Source organism: Cebus imitator, unplaced genomic scaffold (genome assembly GCF_001604975.1).
Source record: "Cebus imitator isolate Cc_AM_T3 unplaced genomic scaffold, Cebus_imitator-1.0 Scaffold415, whole genome shotgun sequence".
Taxonomy (NCBI): Eukaryota; Metazoa; Chordata; class Mammalia; order Primates; family Cebidae; genus Cebus; species Cebus imitator.
This window is the reverse complement of record NW_016107730.1, coordinates 1,897,458-1,911,045: the sequence shown is the minus strand read 5'-3', so window position 1 is coordinate 1,911,045 and position 13,588 is coordinate 1,897,458. Positions and strand designations below refer to the sequence as shown.

The 13,588-nt window shown below is 43.0% G+C and overlaps 2 protein-coding genes across 2 annotated transcripts; one reads left to right on the top strand and one right to left on the bottom strand.

Annotated features, from left to right (window-relative positions):
* Positions 1–1,571: 1,571 nt before the first annotated feature.
* Positions 1,572–3,250, top strand: LOC108289779 (keratin-associated protein 9-2). The gene is made up of 2 exons (XM_017509323.2): positions 1,572–2,304; positions 2,443–3,250. Exons 1-2 carry the CDS (start codon positions 2,048–2,050, stop codon positions 2,777–2,779), a joined length of 594 nt encoding a protein of 197 aa, XP_017364812.2. The 5' UTR covers positions 1,572–2,047; the 3' UTR covers positions 2,780–3,250.
* A 6,894-nt stretch (positions 3,251–10,144) lies between these two features.
* KRTAP29-1 (keratin associated like protein 29-1) lies at positions 10,145–11,495 on the bottom strand. Its single transcript, XM_017509325.2, has one exon. The coding sequence runs from the start codon at positions 11,455–11,457 to the stop codon at positions 10,432–10,434; it is 1,026 nt and encodes a 341-aa protein (XP_017364814.1). The 5' UTR covers positions 11,458–11,495; the 3' UTR covers positions 10,145–10,431.
* Between the last annotated feature and the right edge of the window lie 2,093 nt (positions 11,496–13,588).

The window sequence follows — 13,588 nt, the reverse complement described above, 5'->3', positions numbered from 1 at the left end:
AGAAAGAAAGAAAGAAAGAAAGAAAGAAAGAAAGAAAGAAAGAAAGAAAGAAAGAAAGAAAGAAAGAAAGAAAGAAAAGGAAGGAAAGGAGAAAGGAAGAAAGGGAGGAAGGAGAAACTAAGAAGCTAAGAAAAGAAAAGAGGGGGAGAGATGTATAAAATGAAGGCGAATGGAACAAGGAACAGTTACGGCTACTATAATAAGGTGCACCTGAGACTCATCATCTCCACAAATTACCACAACTTCTATGCTTCTTTCACCACTGTCCAGCACTTTTGTAGCACTATGTACTTTCCTGAAGGAGTAAACCAGACCTTCCTGTCTGAAAGGTCTGAGCTGCTAGTTACTGTACCATTGTCCACTGTGATTGCTGTTTTCACTCATTGGTGGTTATCACTGGGCATGGACACACTATGAGATTATTCAGTGTTATGGGTTGACTTGTGTCTCCACAAATTCATACTCAAATAGAGTCATTGAAAATGTAACTAGTTAAGATCAGGTCATATTGGAAACAGGCCTCTGATTCAATATGACTGATGCTTGTATAGAATGGGGAAGTTCAGAGGCAGTGTGCTCTAGAAGGAAGCTAACATAACAGACACATGGAGAAGACACACATCTACAAGTCAAGGAGGGAGACCAGGAACAGATACTTTCCTTACAGTCTTCAGGAAGAAACAACCTGTCCACACCTGAAATTCAGACTGCTGGCCTTCAGAACTAGGAGAAAATAAATTTAAGCCACTTGGTTTGTAGCAGTTTATCATGGCAGTGCTAGTAAATTAATATATTCAGTAAATCTCCTGAGCTACAGATAGATTCCCCTACACTCTCCGACTTCAGGATAATTACTCCTAACCAAACAGGAACTCTGTTTTTTACCTTCTGCTCTGTTGACATGAAGAGTGTAAAATGACAAGGCAATAACTATTACTTTTGATTATGTGAGAGAAATGGAGAAGAAAATATTCTCATTTTAATTCACACAGAAGTAAAAAAGAAAAAGCCAAATTGAACTACAGTGTTACAACTTGATAGAGGGATTATCTGTTTTGGGTAATGAGTCAGAGAATATAATCTAAAGGCAATGGGATTAATTTCTGTTTCGTAACCTGGTAATGGAATCACAGATGTATTTACGAGGTTATCTCAAGTTGGAAATTCATAATTTGCATTCTTCCTAAATGAATTGTGTACCTAAAAACTGTTTAAATATGTTGGAACTCCAAGATGAATCAGGTGTCATCTCAACTCACCTAATTCCTTCATTACAGGAAATACAGAAGAAATGGCACTGACTGTGCTGGTAACCAGGCTTAGGGCTGAGCCACTGCTCATGCTGGTTGGTCTGAATCTAAAGCAGTTATGTCATAGAAAGTCCTACATTCTATTCCTGGTAAGCCCCTCACTCCCAGGCAAATCAGGATGAATGGTCACCCCAGGGCAAAGAGTGCTTGATGCTATCTGAATCCCAGTGGACTTCTCCTTGTTCCCACCTGCTTCAATTCTTCTCTGCCACATAGAACACACGGTGCCAAACACCCTCTTCCCAAGTGATTTTGGTGGAACTGAAAGACACAGGTGGTGTGTGTTCTACAGGGAGATGCCTGTTAGACTTGAATCAGACTTTGGTGGCTGAGCAGTTTTGGGCACAGACATGGGTTCCTTTGGTCACTGTAAAAATGTGAGCATCACACTTTTCCCCGCAGACACTTCCCAATCTACATACAGCCAAGGAAGGAGGTTGGTAGAGAGAACTTGAGCCTCCTCAGTCACCAGGAACTATCACATGACCAGAAGATGGTCAGAGCAGGAACCATGCTGATGATGGCACGGGCTTCCTTTTATCTGAAACAAAGTTTCTGTGAGTAATTCACAATTAAGAAACAGATTAAACCCTTGCTTTCAGAAGATTCATAAGATTTCAAAAACAACTTTCCCTTTGACAATCCCAAAAGGACTGTGGAAAACAATGTAAACAACAACAAGGAAAAGTCCTGCTGATTGGTGGGAACTTCGGAGGCCAGATGTATAAAATGCCCAGATGGGAAGGAGTCACCAGACTCTGGGAAACTCACCTCTGAATAGGAGCCCACCGTCCACCCCTGACACCATGACCCACTGCTCCTCCCCTTGCTGCCAGCCTACGTGCTGCAGGACCACCTGCTGCAGGACCACTTGCTGGAAGCCCACCTGTGTGACCAGCTGCAGCAGCACACCCTGCTGCCAGCCCTCCTGCTGTGTGTCCAGCTGCTACCAGCCTTGCTGCCGCCCAACTTGCTGTCAAAACACCTGCTGCAGGACCACCTGCCGCCAGCCCACCTGTGTGACTAGCTACTACCAGCCTTCCTGCTGCAGCACACCCTGCTGCAAGCCCTCCTGTGTGACCACCTGCTGCCAGCCCACCTGTGTGACCACCTGCTGCCAGCCCACCTGTGTGACCACCTGCTGCCAGCCTACCTGTGTGACCAGCTGCTGCCAGCCTTCCTGCTGCAGCACACCCTGCTGCCGGCCCACCTGCTGTGGGTCCAGCTGCTTTGGCCAAACCAGCTGTGGGTCCAGCTGTGGCCAGCCCAGCTCCTGTGCACCTGTGTACTGCAGGAGAACCTGCTACCACCCCACGTGTGTCTACCTGCCTGGTTGCCTAAACCAGAGCTGTGGATCCAGTTGCTGCCAGCCCTGCTGCCGCCCAGCCTGCTGTGAGACCACCTGCTGCAGGACCACCTGCTGCCAGCCCACCTGTGTGACCAGCTGCTGCCAGCCTTGCTGCTGCTGATCAGTTCCCAAAAGGACCATCATCCTCACAAGACAATGTTCTGGCAACCTTCTGTCCTCCACTTGGAGGACAAATTTCCTTTCAAACTTTGCTGACAACCAGCATGTTCACTCTAATTTTTATGACTTCTCTGCATGTTTAAAATTTTCTGAGTGAGCTTGATTGAGGGCAGATTACTTCAGCCTGATTCTCTCTTTCTTTACACTTTTTGGACCATGAGCTAGCTTCATGTATTTTCAATTTGGAGTCGTGGTCTCAGCTTGACTCTAAAATCAAAAGCTTCATTCTCTTTCTCTAAGAAACTTAGTTTTTGTAAGTGATCAATAATCTTCACAGTCTTTTACATTTTCAATGTCCTCCTCATGGCTCTTGTATACTTCTTCTTTTCATGATTTCTTTTGGTTATCTCCCTAGAAACAGGGATTTTTGCCTATATATATCTTAATAAACTCAAAGCCATTCTTTATCTTACATTGTGGGGTTTTTTAATTTATTTTACAGCATTCCTGATAGGGGGTTAACACACATATTGTGTACCATATATGTTACCTAATTTGATTATCAAAACAGACAGTCATGTTTTATTACCTTTACTTTCCAGCTGAGAAAATTTTAATGCGTGATGTTATTTAGCTAATAATGGACAGACTCAGATGCAAGGTGTCGTCCTCTCTTTCTGTCCAAGGGCACTTACATTTAACTCAATAAAGTAAAAATTACATTGGGACTCAGCATTAGCAAGACATGCACTTAATTTTACTCATCAATAGAGGAATAACCTCCTGTATTTGCTGATAACATTTCCCTCCTCCTTCTCCTTCTCCTTCTCCTTCTCCTTCTCCTTCTCCTTCTTCTTCTTCTTCTTCTTCTTCCTCTCCTCCTCCTCACCCCTCCTCTCCCTCCTCCTCCCCTCCTCCTCTCCTCCTGCTCCTTCTCCTCCTGCTTCTCCTCCCCCTCCTCCTCCTCCTCTTCTTCTTCTCCTTCTTCCTCTACTTCTTCTTCCTCCTCTTCTTCTTCCTCTTCATCCTCTTCTTCCTCTTCCTCTTCTTCTTCTCCTGACTACATATTGGCCTCCTTCTTCTTCTCTTGAATACATATCGACATAGCAAAATAAACTCAAGTTATTCCTTATAAAATACAGATGCCATCTTTTGAGAGTGTATATCTGGAATGCTCTGAAAATTCCAGAAAAAGAGAAAAACCACTGACTGTAATAGTCATTGGGTGATGGGGTAAAGGAGACAAAGAACTATCACATTCTCTTTGGCCAACATCAGTTATATATGATGAATAAGTTCTGCAGATCTGGTGTATATTAACGTGGATAAAATACTTTACTGTATACCTGAAATTTGCTGAAAAAGTTGATCTTAAATGTTCACACCACAAAAATAAAAAGGAAATGGTAACCATGTGAGTTAATAAATATGTGATTATTTCACAATGAATATATGTATCAAAACATTCTTAAATATACACAAATTTTATTTGTTAATTATATCTCAATAAAACTAGCAAAGAAAGAATTTAGTTGATCTAGTTAGTTATTATAATATTCTTATCTTCAATATTAAAATCATTTTTAAAGTTTTCAGAACAAAAAAAGAGCCACATGTTCTGGGTTGCCTACCATTTGATAGATAGTTACTAAATGTTTTATGTTCATTCATCTTTATTCTCAAAGAAATGTGCACAGTAGATATTAATGTTACCATTTCAGAGATGAGGAAATTGAGGCTGAGAGAGATAATGTAATGTCATAGTGTGGTTTCTCCCAGAACAGGCACTGAGAAGAACATTCTAGTGAAAGTAGTTTACTGGGAAGTGTAGATCACACCAGTAGGGATCAGGGAAGTGATACAGAAAAGGGTACACTATTGAGCCAGTAGGTATCGCAGTGACCAACTAAAGCTTAAACCAAAAGGAAAACTCTCAGAAATGATTTTAAAAATTACATATATCAGCATTTTCCAACTTCAGGAATAAGGGAGCTAGAGTCTTTGTAAATAAGCTCTCAGGAATCATTGGTTGAGTGATACTCCTCTGTGTGGCATGCACCGGTGACATGACTTTCTCCAGCTGCAATATAAGAGCCCTTATGCACAGAGATGCAGATTCTAGCAGGTAGAAAATGGCCCAAGCACAGTAAAATCCAAGATATATCGGCGGGATAATGAAAAACGTTCTCTATGACCTGCCGTTTGCTCCACTCAGATTTAATCTTTGCTTCTTAACTGTGATGGACAGCCAGAAATTCTAGGAGAATGAGGGAGAGGAAGAGAGGAAGAAGAAGGAGAGGAGTGTCTGGGCCTCTGGTTACTATACCATTGTCCACTGTGGTTGCTGTTACTCATTTGTGGTTATCACTGGGCATGGACACACTCTGAGATACTCCAATATTTGGATTGATTTGTTTCCCCAGAAATTCATCACCAAATAGGGTCATTGAGAATGTAACTAGTTAAGTAAGGTCACACTGGAATAAACTGGGCCTCTGATTCAATATAACTGTTGTCTGTATGAAAAGCATAGCAGAGTGGAAGGAGGGAAAGAGGAAAGGAAGTCAGGAAGAAAGAAGGGAAAGAGAGATATAAAATAAAAGCCAATGGAATAAGATACAGTTAATACTATAATAGAGTTCACCTGAGAGTCATAATCTCCATTAGTTACCACAAGTTCTATACTCCCTTCACGATCTGTTGCCTAGATGTAAACAGCATAGAAGAAAATTTAATTTCTTTAGATGAGTTCTAGTTTCCCAATCTTGGACAAACTACTTCTCAGATATGTCCAAGTGAAAACATTGACTCTTATTGGTGATGTCTGAAGAATTGTGGGGAACCTAAGATTTGGGAGACTGGATTTATATCAGCATCAGAGACAATTTTCATTCAATCTAAACTGATCAAAATAAGGATAGCCCCCTCTTCAGGAAGCGTAGAGCATTCCAGCATTTGCAAAATATATACCAGAACTTGAATTGCAAGAGGAGTTTTTTGTTTTTTGTTTTTTTACTTTTTGGTCCTGAAAATAACTTACAACATCCAAGAAGACTTTAAATAATCTATCTCTTAGTTATTGCACAATGTGTCATTATACAATAGAAGATTTATTGTTATTGTTGTTGTTTATAATGGTATTGCTAGGGTTTTCTATATTTCTAATGATTGACTTTTAATTCTGTTTAGGGCTGAATTGCTGCTTTCCTCTTTTACTTTGCTTTTAACTGGTAAATATTAACTTCCTTTGTATAGCTCTGTCCTAAGACAGGTACAGCTAGCTCATTGGTGGCAGCCAGACAACGCTTGCACTGAGTGACCTATCCTATCCACTTTTCTTCCCTCCTTTTTCCTGGTAGCTCAGTTCAGTAAGGTTAAGTCCTTTTCTGATGGTTTGAGATACATTTAAAATGGACTACTTATGTTTATTTTTCTGATGAAATAATATGTTATCAGGGAAACAAGGATTTGGCTCTTAAAAATTCATCATAGTCTTGTTAAAAATAATTATTCAGTGACACTTGTGAAAGCATGGGAAGGGAGACTTACTCAGGAACACTGCAGTAGGCAAAGGAACCACCATAACAGGGTCTTGCACTGGCAGAGAGAGATTGGACTCATCTCCTAATATAGCATAAGCAAGTGAGAATTGACAGCCAAGGAGCAGGGTGGGGGTCAGTGGATGGAAAATTGCTAAGAGGAAGCATCAGCAATGGAGACATTTTGGCTAAACTGATCTAACCGTATTCTTGCTGATGACAGGCCAGGGTATGAAACATCACTTGGAGAATGGCGGAGGATAAGGGATCTGATCAGCTATTAAGGGTGACCAGATATCGAGGATGGGGAGTTTTTGAGGAAATTATCGCTACACAGAGCCCACCCTCCACACCTGACATCATGCCCCTCCCTTCCACTCAGCCTATGCACACACAGTGTGGGCCTTGATGTCTCATTATTCCGGGGCTCTTTTGGTTAATTTCATCGATAAAGTTTTTTTTAGAATGTTCCACACATATTGGCAAGACCTGTTTAACTACTGAGAACCACAGACCACATTGATTGAGAAGACTGGAACAAGGCATACTCAGCCAGCGAGCATTGAGTAAGTTCATGAGCAGATCCTAAGGTCCCTCCTTGGGTTGGGGAGAAGGCCCAGTCTGAGAGAAAGTCAGAGCACTGATCCTAAAGACACAGTGATGGAAGCCTAATCATTTAAAGTGGGACAGGAGTCATTCAAAGGGCAGGGGGGAAGAAGAGGGTGATATCAGCTGTGCCAAGTCGGTGCTGAAGACCAAAATGCTAAAATCAGTCTTTTAGTGTTCTTTACCCAGGCATGTTTTATAGGCAATTGTAAATTATGGGGCAAACAAATCAATCTTAAGTACCGCCACACAACTAAGTTGAAATATGGTGTGTGTCTGTGTGTGTGTTTGTGTGCATGTGTGTCTGTGTATGTGAAGTGTATGTGTATGCATGTATGTGTTTGTGCATGTGTGTGAGTAGAAAAGGTACTGAAGGAGCCTGGCGCGGTGGCTCATACCTGTAATACCAACACTTTGGGAAGCCAAGGCAGGCGGATCACGAGGTCAAGAGATCAAGACAATCCTGGCCAACATGGTGAAACTCCGTCTCTACTGAAAATACAGAAATTAGCTGGATGTGGTGGTGCACACCTGTAATCCCAGTTACTGGGAGGCTGAGGCCAGAGAATTGCTTGAACCAGTAGGCAGAAGTTGCAGTGTGCCTAGATCGTGCCACTGCACTCCAGCCTGGTGACAAAGCAAGAGTCCATCTCAAAAAACAAAAAACAAAAAAAGGTACTGAAGGCAATACCCATACATACTTAAAAATAAGAGAAAAATACCCATCAGAAGACCAGAACAGATCTAACTAATTGAACCGTTGAAATGATAAGTCCACCTATACCTAGGGATTCAAGAAGCAGGATTACCAATGCTGGCATTAGTCAATTCAACTGCTGATAGAAATTCTCCATCTAGACCTTTCCGTGTTCAGGTGTTAGATTTTGTTTTGTTCTTATGGCCATTCCACTCTTTTTTGCCCCCAAACCTTCTTTCATGACTATGACCCTTGTGATTCTAAAACTGAGGATACAACCATTAATAATCTCTCTACAGCTCCAAAGTATACATCAGTGACAGAAAAATGTGAGCTATAAAGATCTGTTTTCTAGCTACTACATTTTTGCTGCTCACAAGTATACCCTTCATTGCCTGCTCTATGATAAAACAGAGGGATCCTATGAATGTTTATCCTTGGCCAGCTGACACAATGTTAAGCTTTGTCAATAGAAAGGGCTGGAAAGACACTGGAGTAAAGAAGCGTTCTCTCCCTGGCTTCCGTATCCTTCACCAGGCACAAACAGCACATGTGGATTCAGTAGCGACCAGCTCTTACAATGCACAAGGCTTTCCACAGAGCAAATTTCCAGCAAGTCCACCAGTGTACCATCTCGGGAAAACTCCCCACCATCCAGTGAGCGAAAGCTGTGTTCTCTCCAACACAGTCTTGATTTCAGCCTGGGGGTAGGGGTGGGGAGTTACCTTTCTATCTCAGATCTAGGAGTAGTAACAGATTTTAATATCTACTATTCCTATATTGTTTAGTTTCTCTTTCCCTCTCACCAGCCAGTACCCCTTTATCTCAATCCCCTGTCATTGTTAATAATTCTTTATATTAACCATCCCTGTACAAATTAATATATGGATTTGCCTCCCTTCTGATTAGACTCTGACTGATAAAAATTGGTAGTGGGAATGATATCAGGAAAAAGATCTTCCGTGAAGGTGAGATTTGGAGATTGATTTTGTCATACCCTTGGGCTTGAGCACAGTGCTAAGATTCTTTCCAGTGGAAAATGAGATGAATATAATCCATATACCATCACAATTCATCAAGCTATCACTTGTGATTAATTGTGATGAAGTGCCAATCAAGTCAAGTGTCCTGGGAGTCAAATGGCCCCTTGAACATGATGGCTGTAACGATCACTCTAAGGACTCAGGTGGCATGTAGTTTTGCGTGCTTTTGACTGCTAGTGGAAAGCAATCTTGGGCTCAGGTCATTTAACCCTCAGCTCAAGTCACCATCTAGAGTTTCCACAACAACCCTAAGAGAATCATTTATTTCTTATAACCACAGGACCAAGATTTCTGGAAAATCAAACACAACATTTGATTGTGTGGGAGTCACTTTGAACCTCCTTCACAGTGGAAACAAGTAAATTGTCCCTGTACTGTCTTGAGAAGATTGGCCTGCTCTTATTGAACATCCTGTGATTCCCTCGGCTGGAGTGGCCTTGAAAGACTATGCTTGTTCTCCTTAAAATAAACCACAACCACAACTGTTCCCACAATATTTATAACTAGAGTCGAATTTCAGCAGAAAACAGGTAGCAGTTCTTACCCACCTTAAAAGATGAGGTGGGCACATCTACTGGGAAGGACAGCAGGAAAGTGCCTTGGCCTGCAGGGGTTTTTGGCAGTGGCTTATTGATCATAGCGTCCCCAGAGACAAAATATATAGGTGGCCTATTAGGGCATAACTTGGTCTACCTAACAAACTTAGGGCCTGGTAGCCAAACACTGTGACCTGAGCTGTCACAGTAGAGGATCATGACCTTTCATTCAATTTTAGATCTAAATTATTCCACAGACACAGAGCTCCTTGATTATAGGAGTGGCTGAATCCCCTGGAGGAAAGACCCTGTACCGTTGTTACAAGAACACCCTGTAAATCTTCCTCCAAGTTTTCCCCAAAAGAAAATCAGCCACCCATTTAAGTTCCCTTCAATTAACCGTTTTTAAAACTGTCTCTTAGAGTCAAAAACGCAGCAAACTGACAAAAAAACAATTCTAAAAAAGTTTTTAATTTTATTTAAATTGGCCACTAGGTAAATTGATCATAAAAATGAATCTTAAGTAAATTAACCCTAAGCAATTCTCCATGGCCGACACTTCATGCCTGTTTTTGTCTGTGGCTTTCCAAAACCATTTTTGTTGTTGGCTTTCTGTCTACTTATTATGGGGAGACTGAGCCCACTCAGCTCCAAAGAACTCTTGGTGGTGAAAATTTCGGAAGCCAGTGAACTGTTTGCCCTTACTCTCTTCCAGCTGGAGAATCTATAATCTTAGATAGCAGCTACCCTTGTAGACCACTGCAGACCCACTGACTTAGATGACTCAAGCTCATTGTGTTCAAATGTGACCTGAAGGAAATCTACCCTAGGGGTGTGTGCAGGAATGAAAGCACTCCAAAAGTCTTATTCATTCCACTTAACCAGTTACATTTTTATTAGCAGCTGGCAGCAAAGGAGTCTTCTGAAAGACCAGGCAGCATCAAGAAAGAGAAACAAGAGAGGGTTTGCCAAAGTGAAATGAATTGACATCATCAGGTAACGCAAGCAGCAGTGTGGTAGTCCATGGTTGCTGAAAGGTTATTCTTGGTTAAGAAGGATCTCTTCGTGCCTGAACAAGTTCCCTGGTCAGCACTGGGGAGAATGTGGAGGTGGACTCAGGGTAAAGTTAGAAAACACGTAGCATTTGTACTCAGTGGGATGCAGGCACCCAGGGATGGCTATGCATTTATAAACAGCTGCAGACCCTCAGAGGAGGTGTGAGAAGTACTCCATTAACAAAGTGTTCCCTTGCAGAAGCTGGACTCACAGCTGGGTTGGCATGAAGTCAGCAAGCAATTGGAGCCACCACTGGGTGATGCACCTAAACCTGTCACACAGCAAGCTGATTTGCAGCCACTCTGATTGTAGGAAGTGGGTCCATCACAAGTTGGTTGGCCAGAAATCACAGTGTCACAGGAAGCTGGTTTGCCACAGTTCCTTGCAGAACAAGGGGCCTGACAGTTAGCCACTGACTGGTACATGAAGCATATGGAAGGAGCCGATTGGCAGTGAAGTGGCTGGCAAAGGGAAGGCACGCAGCAAGTCGTATTGCAAGAACCAAACACACAAGTTGATGGCTGGCAGGGAACAGGCATGCAGAGGACTGGTTGGCAAGGCTTGAAAATATAGCAGATGGGTTGATAATAAGTTGATTTACAGGGCTGGCCTTCACCACTGACAGGTTGACAGGAACTTCCTTGGCAGCAGGTTGGTTGGCATGGGCTAGCTGCACAGATGGTTGGTAGGCAAGAAGTTTCAGCACAGGAGGTCACTTCAGAGCGGGATGGTTGGCAGGGTCCAGCATCACAGCCGACTGATTGGCCACAAGCTGCCTGACATGACCCAGACGTGCAGCCAGCTTCCCGGCAGGAGTTTTGCGGGCAGGGACTGGCATCACAGCACTCTTCCTGACAACACGTAGATTCCGAGCAGGGTGGTTGACATGAGCTAACCAGACAAGGAGACTGACCAGTGCCGGACTGATGGCAGGCTGCGCAGAAGCACACAGGTTGGCAAACAAAACCCACACACGACGTTCCTGGAAGGCAGGTAGGTTGACACGAAGCAGGATCACAGCCACATGGGGCACCGTTGGATGGCTGACAGCTTTCTTGGCATGTGGCCAGTTGCCACGTCCTGCTGTGGCAGGAACTAGGCAAACAGATAGCATGTCGAAAGCTGCCTCTAATTGGGCATGTGGAGATGGTGGGCACAGCTGGAAGGGCCGTGGTGTTTCCAGGACCGCTGCTATCTCCCATGGTGCTGGAGTGGACCTTGCTGGGAAGTTGCAAGCTCAGTATACCTGCATTTGAAAGACATCCGATACATAGGGGCTTTTATAGTCCTTCACTAGGGGTGTTGGTATGACATACAGCATTTTCCTTGTTATTGTTTTTACTCATTTGCATGCAAACATCTGATTAGCAGGCTTCAGGAGCCTGGGAGATGTTGTTCCAACTTTTAAAAGGTGTCTATCGAGTCGGGAGTTTTCTGCGCTGCATTTGGCTTCGCTGAGACTGCTCCCGCTCTGGGATGAGCTGTCTCTTTTACAGGTTGCTCCCCAGCCTCACTGAAGCAGGCCCTTCCTGTCACTACCCTTTCATCAGGAGGCCTCTGCCAAGCCAGAGTGGCCCTGCTCTTCCTCCAAGAATGCAGCTTTGCACCATTCAGACAATCAGAAATGAAGCTCTGACCCAGTTTGGGGAGAGGGTGTCAAGATGGGAAATGGAAAATTAGTTCATGGAACCCAAGGACACTTAAGTGCCTCCACCGCTTTTTAAAACCTTCCCATTTAGCATTCCTGAAACTTATTTACTAGTACTGTCGCTAATAACAATAGAAATGGCTTTCATTTATTGCATAGTTACTAGACCAAGCCCTTGACTGCACTTTTCATTGAATCCTCACAATAACTTTAGTAAGTATAACTGCCATCACTATGTTAGAAGTGGCAAAACCAAAAAAAAGTGATAAATAAAGCAGAAACCAGGTTTAAAATGAAGCTAAGATTAAAATGTAAAACTTCATTGGCCTTTTTAGGAAGCTTAGAATCTCCCCAAATTGGTTCTTCTCAAGAGTTTTTAAAAACAGAAAAGATAAAAGCAGAAGAAGTGGCAAAACTAACTCACAGAGTTTAAATCATGTTCCCCAAATTATGCAAATGATAAGGGGTAGAAGCAAAATTCAAACCTAGCTTTGTCTGACCTCCAAACCCCTCATCTTAACTACCTTTTAGACCCCCTGACTTTGGGGAGGCGGGGGCAGGGCAGCAGGCTGGCTGGTGGGCAGGTTGCCCAGGCCCCATCCAGGGGCTGCTCCTCCCACCCGAGTGACTGTAATCAGCAGCTCGGCCACACTGGTGTGAGTACTTACCTCTACTTATCAATACACCCAAACACAGTCTTTTCATTTTGGAAACTTTTAAAACTGCCAAGTATTTCCTCAAGAAGGATCAAACCCACCCTAAAGCATCAACAGCATATGAATTCTGTAAAAATAAAAACACAACAGCCAGAAGTGATAATAAAAAACATCCCCATAAAATGGTGTTAATGTGACATTAATCCCTTCCAAGGGGAATTCATTCGGGACTTTCTTGGCCCTTTCTGCTTTTCCTCTGGGCTTGTCCTGGCTCCGCATCACCAACCAGGTCCAGTGTTCTACACCAGCCCACGTCCTGACCTGGTTCATGCAGGAGGCACATGACACAATGGAAAGATCACGGTTCAGGGAGCCAGACGGGACTGGCCTTGATTTCTGGCTCTGCCACTAACTCAGTCTGTTGGATGTGTTAGCTAATTACCTAAGTCTTCAAAGTATGGAGATTTCATCACCTGCCTTGCCATGTTTCAGGTTAGTTGCTGTTGGATTTTTGTTTTTGTTTTTGTTTTTGTTTTTCTGGTTGCCTTGAAAATGCTGGAAACGCTGGAGGGTAATCTGCAAACCACCAACTACAGCTACAAAATGCCTTCTTCTTAGCACCCTCCTCACCCTCGTTTTAAAAAGAAGAGAAACGTCTTTGATCAGAAAAAATGTCTGGAAAATCTTCCCTGTTGTCACTGAAACACCTTTTTCCCCGCAGTTGGTTTCTATGTCATGCCATGGATGACTTCTTCAGCCCACCTTCTTCTCTCTATTCATGTTGCCATCTTTCAGTCTGCAGGAATCCATGCACTGGGTTTCATTGCTGAATATTCACACCCCAAAGCTCTTCATCTTCCCAGAGGAAGGATTTAGTACTTTTGGTCTTACCAAATATGTCAATCAACATGGGAACGTGAATATATTTGAAAAATCACATCAACTTCAATCCAATATCCTATACCACTTTTGTAGTCTTAAAGCTATCCATTCTGGAGAGAGATCCAAGATGGCTGATCACTAGCAGCT

Excerpts from the sequence above, each read along its gene's own strand:
- LOC108289779 (XM_017509323.2), top strand. The coding sequence starts at position 2,048 with ATGGGAAGGAGTCACCAGACTCTGGGAAACTCACCTCTGAATAGGAGC. Across the intron at positions 2,305-2,442 it reads TGTCAAAACACCTGCTGCAG|GACCACCTGCTGCCAGCCTA; the intron begins GACCACCTGCCG and ends GCCCACCTGTGT.
- KRTAP29-1 (XM_017509325.2), bottom strand. The coding sequence starts at position 11,457 with ATGGGAGATAGCAGCGGTCCTGGAAACACCACGGCCCTTCCAGCTGTG.